Source organism: Anas platyrhynchos, chromosome 2 (genome assembly GCF_047663525.1).
Source record: "Anas platyrhynchos isolate ZD024472 breed Pekin duck chromosome 2, IASCAAS_PekinDuck_T2T, whole genome shotgun sequence".
Classification (NCBI taxonomy): Eukaryota; Metazoa; Chordata; class Aves; order Anseriformes; family Anatidae; genus Anas; species Anas platyrhynchos.
In genome coordinates this window covers 51337986-51342873 of record NC_092588.1, presented here as the reverse complement: position 1 = coordinate 51342873, position 4888 = coordinate 51337986, and the positions used below count along the sequence as shown (strand labels likewise).

Genomic DNA, 4888 nt, shown 5'->3' with positions numbered 1-4888 from the left:
CTTACCGAAGCCATGTTGGGTCCACCAGAGAAGAAAACTATGGGAAGGCATGTCCTATTTACTGCACTTTTCATTTAAACATTTCTGTTTAAATAGTGCCTGAAGTCTTTGGATATCCTTTCGAGTTTAAACTCACTGCATATTTCTGTAGCAATAGAATTTCCTCTCATCAGCATCACTGGCTTCAGCTGTTGTCGGGTATTATTATTATACCTTGCTGCTTCCTTCCTCTCCCATCAGTCTTCCTATTCTGGAGTTAAATGTCATATATAGTTTGAGCTATTGACTGCTAGGCCCCCTGTACCCCAGGATATCCCAGAAAGACAGGAAAGTTCATTGTGAAAAATGGGGACATCAAGTGGCTGCATTTTCTGCAGCACAGAAGAAACAGAGACCCAAAACCTCAATGATAGATCCGAAGTAGCACAGGACATTTAGGACAGAGTAATTTGGGCAGAACTGTGCAATGTGACTGCTCACACTCAGCAACGTGGGTAGTGAGCAATCATCCAAGTGGGCGCAGATACCACTGGAAAATGTCACTGTTGTAGTGAAGGTGGTGCCCTTTCTGCAAAGAAAGAGGCCTGTCCCCACTTCAAAGGTAATATAAAAGCTTAAACATTTTTTACAATAATTAACTTTTTCTTTTTTTTTTTTTTTTTAACTAAAGAGGAAAAAAAAGGGGGGGTGGGTGGGAGGGGACTTGCAGGAAGATTCTTTACCAGCGTTTTTGCATCATACAAAGTTTTCTGGTGGATTGATAATTATTTCAGTGAAATGAGGAGAATCAAAATTAAAACTAATTTGAAAATGGCCTTTAATCTGAATTGAATTGATGTCTTGTTTGTTTGTTTGTTTTCTCCTATAGCTTACTTGTTTATTTTTTTGAAGTCACTCTTGTTAACTGTCCTGCAGCCATGGTATGTACCAGATAGCCAAGAAAGCTGACATGGGGAAGTTATATACAGCATCCTTGTGACCTTTTTGGAGTGAAGATACATATCTGTCCAATAAAGCCCAGGCCAAATGACAGTGACAGCTGCCTCGTGGCATTCAGTTTGAATTGAACAGGTTTGCTCACAAGTCTGGAGCAAGTATTTCATTACAGACTGTGCACCAAGAACAACATAAGCACCCAAAAGTGAAACTTTCCCTCAGCAGCTATGGAAACTACCCTGGTGGACTGAGATGCACTTCACAGGCTCCTCCTTATCTCCTTGCTTTGACTTTCCTGCAAGCTGTCAACCTCTGGTGGCATTTGCATGTTGGTGTAGTACTTGCACGGGAAGAAAACCTCGCTTGATTTATCAGGAGCAATCCAAGGTGTTATGGGAACCGAGCACTCAAAAAGCGAGAGGCGAAGAAGAATGTTTTTTCTGAGGAAAGGTCCAAAGTTGCCTGCATGGGAAGATGCTCTTCTCGCAGGGAAAGACCCCAAGTCATTGCTGAAACGGGGATTGCGTTATGTCAGCTTGAGCCTTATAATGAAAGGGATGACCAGTGCTCCTGACTTCTTGTGGGGACTGCCTGAGGTGCAGAAACTGAACCTCTCACGCAACCAGCTGGTGGTAATTCCTCCTTCACTGGGAAAACTGGACCGGCTCGTAGTGCTCAACTTGGGTGGCAACTGCCTCAAGTGTCTGCCAAAGGAGATCGGGCTGCTGAGGAACCTGAAGGTCTTGTTTGTTAATATGAACTGCCTGACAGAAGTGCCAGCAGAGCTCAGCTTGTGCAGAAAGCTGGAAGTTTTGAGCCTCTCGCACAACTGCATCTCACAACTACCTTCAAGCTTCACCGACCTGACAAATTTAAAGAAACTGAATCTCAGTAACAATCACTTCGTGCAGATTCCCCTCTGCATTTTTGCACTGAGGAGCCTAGAATTCTTGCACCTGGGGTCCAACAGGCTTGAAAGCATTGCAGAGAGTGTTCAGTATCTAGCCAATTTGCAAATCTTTATAGTAGAGAATAATAACATACGCACTCTGCCGCGGTCTCTCTGCTTCATCATGGCTCTGGAGCTACTAAATGTAGATTACAATTCCATACAGACTCTTCCAGATGACCTCTACCTGCTGCGCAGGCTGCCCCGCATTGCGTGGAACCCAATGGACAAAGGCCTCCACGTCTTCCACAACCCCCTGTCCCGACCCCTGCCTGAGCTCGTGGAGGGGGGACTGGATGTCCTCTTCAACTACCTCAGGGAGAAAAAGGAGCACCACTGACTTTCTGCTGAGCTTGGGATTAAGCCTGTCATCACAACTCAGTCACGCCAGAGCACTTTCCTCAGCAGTCACTTCCACTTCCTAATACTTGGATTTCCAAGACTATGGATGGCTTTAGTAATGGTTGGAAGAAAGCAAGTAAAGTATGATGGTCTGTTTAAATGTGTGAAGAGTAAGATTTTCTAAAACTGCCCACCTCTGTAACCTTCAATGTTGGAGTGTTTGTTTTTTGGGGGGGACAAAAGGAAAAAAAAAAAAAAGAAACGCGATAAAATGTTTGCTCTTTATTTGACAGGAACAAATTAAGGCAGACTTCTAGGAGTTCAGAAACGTATATTTGCTAGCTATCATGTTGGAGGAATATTAATATAAATTGGATTTACTATACGTGATTACAGTTGCACTTTAACTCCTGCTCAGTTCTTCATGTGCAGATGCCACTACATAAACAAACACTGCTTATCTAAGTGAATCTCAAGGAAAACGTTTAATTCACTTTCAGCAGTGAGTATATCCTGAGCTATATTAGCCCACGGACAGTGTATTACCTGCCAGTTTAATATTATTTGTTGTTTACCCTGCAGCTGTGAGCTGGCCACTATAAATTACAGGTGAAGATGGCCGGCAGTGTGGCAATTCCCCAGTTCTCTGGAAGAAGACCCCAGCCTTTCCCAGAGCATGTAGTCCCTTGCCTGAAACACACAGCCTTTTGCACAGAGCCTACTGGGGTGCCAGTAGAAGTGCATCAGGACCATCAAGAAGCAGCATCTACATCAGAAGTGAAAGTGGGTCCTTATTCCCTCAAGGGGGGATGCCAGATGAAGTTGCTCGTTGCTGGATGAACTGCACTGCTTTCCTTTTTGTGCTTCCCTGCATTTGGAGTCACGGAGTAATTTGACTCAGGAGGCCATAGGTCTCCTAAAGGTGAAACATTTCTTTCAAGAAAAGCAGCAGCAAACCAGTCATCAGCTTAAGTAAGAGCTTCAAAAACAAATACTTATTTCTGTGATTTTCAGTAGCAGCCAGTAGCATAGAAGTCAGCTCGTATGTGATTTCTCATATTGATCTTCTGTGTATGTCCTTCATCAAAGTTTTATCTAGTAATAAAGACGCAGTATGAAAGAGCTGTTAACAATTTATGCAACTTGATTTTTTTCTCACAACTCTGTTGAATCAACTCTGTTGAAATCAGTTGAGATAAATGCTTCTAATGGCAGCATAAAAGAGGAATGAGCCTGTAATTCTTGAACTAATTAAGAATATTCAAAGCCACTTTTAAAGTACTTCCTATTGTATGTCTCAGGAATCAATGTTTACTTTCTGAAATGTAATTGGCTCAGAATTATGGAAGACTGTGGAAGATTGATCCTGCTTCTAGTGAGGCTAATGGACAGCTGCTGTCTGAGGGAAAAACTCTTCCGTCAGCAGTGGTAGAAGTAGTCTGATAAGAGCAGACAATTATGTAATTCATAGACACATGCAAGTAAATGCAGCACCTTTGGGCATGCTAACGTTATCAGTGCAGTGCTGAACGCAGCCACGAAGAATCTGTGCTCACAGACTCTTCCTCTCTGGGGCTGCTCACTGATATTTTGTTATGTTGGATTGTTTTGTGTATCATTTTTTATCTTAATAGAGAATTTCAGTGTTGTGCCCAGGAACTGCGGTTTCCAAGTGTGCAGTCAAGGACAAATCTTGTTTCTAGCAAAAGCGAAACCCTTTTGAAGGACACTTTTGCTCAAGCATAAGACAAACAAACAAACAAACAAACAAACAAACAAACAAAATAAACAACAAAGCACAGTTATTTTGTGAGTTTTTCATTTAATATATGTTTCAGATGTTTTTTATCTAGCTTTGCATGCATTTATTCCACCCATGCAATAGGATTTGTAGCAAGTTCGAAGATTTTTAATGCACAATACATCGAATAAATTAATATGTGATTCAATTAGCGACAAGAAATAACCCTGCAATTATTTATAGAAATACCAACAGATAATTCTTGGAGGGGATTAGGCACAGATTATTAACTTTTCTAAATGCTCATTTCATATCCCTAAGTCCTGCATTCACGTAAACACTGTAGTCCCTCAGTAGCTCTTTGCAGGAAAATTAAATTCCTATGACATTAATCACCTGAAAAGACTTTCCACATATCAGTATCCAGGATTATATGACACCAGATAGCCTCCAGTGTGTTCTGACTAGAAGAGGTATGCACAGTAATTTACATGGAAGATGTGAGCCTGGACTGTGTGTGTTCATTAGGACACCACTACCAAGGGTGAGCAGCAGTGCATGATTCAAGAAAATGGTCTCCCGACAGGGGATTAAAAGGCAAATTTGACAGAATCAAATGCATCTGGAAAAGCAGTTATAATATGAAGTGCAATAGCAATAATTTAAAATTCAATTATTCAATTGAATAATAATAACCTTTTACTCAAGCTAATAAACCTTTGCAAGCATACGAAACACATAAAAGTCTCTGCCTTTTTAAACAGAATAATAAAATTCATTGAATAAATGGTACTTTAATGTATAATTCAGATTTTAGCACTAAAAAGATAATTTCTACTGAACTGCTTAATCTTTCTTTCATTTCTGAATTAAGCCCTTTATAAATAGGTTTCTTAGAGATAGAGAAAATGATCTCACAT

At 40.9% G+C, this 4888-nt stretch overlaps 1 protein-coding gene across 1 annotated transcript; it reads left to right on the top strand.

Annotated features, from left to right (window-relative positions):
* Positions 1–908: 908 nt before the first annotated feature.
* LRRC30 (leucine rich repeat containing 30) lies at positions 909–2489 on the top strand. Its single transcript, XM_072034129.1, has one exon. The coding sequence runs from the start codon at positions 1329–1331 to the stop codon at positions 2223–2225; it is 897 nt and encodes a 298-aa protein (XP_071890230.1). The 5' UTR covers positions 909–1328; the 3' UTR covers positions 2226–2489.
* Positions 2490–4888: the final 2399 nt, after the last annotated feature.

Excerpts from the sequence above, each read along its gene's own strand:
- LRRC30 (XM_072034129.1), top strand. The coding sequence starts at position 1,329 with ATGGGAACCGAGCACTCAAAAAGCGAGAGGCGAAGAAGAATGTTTTTT.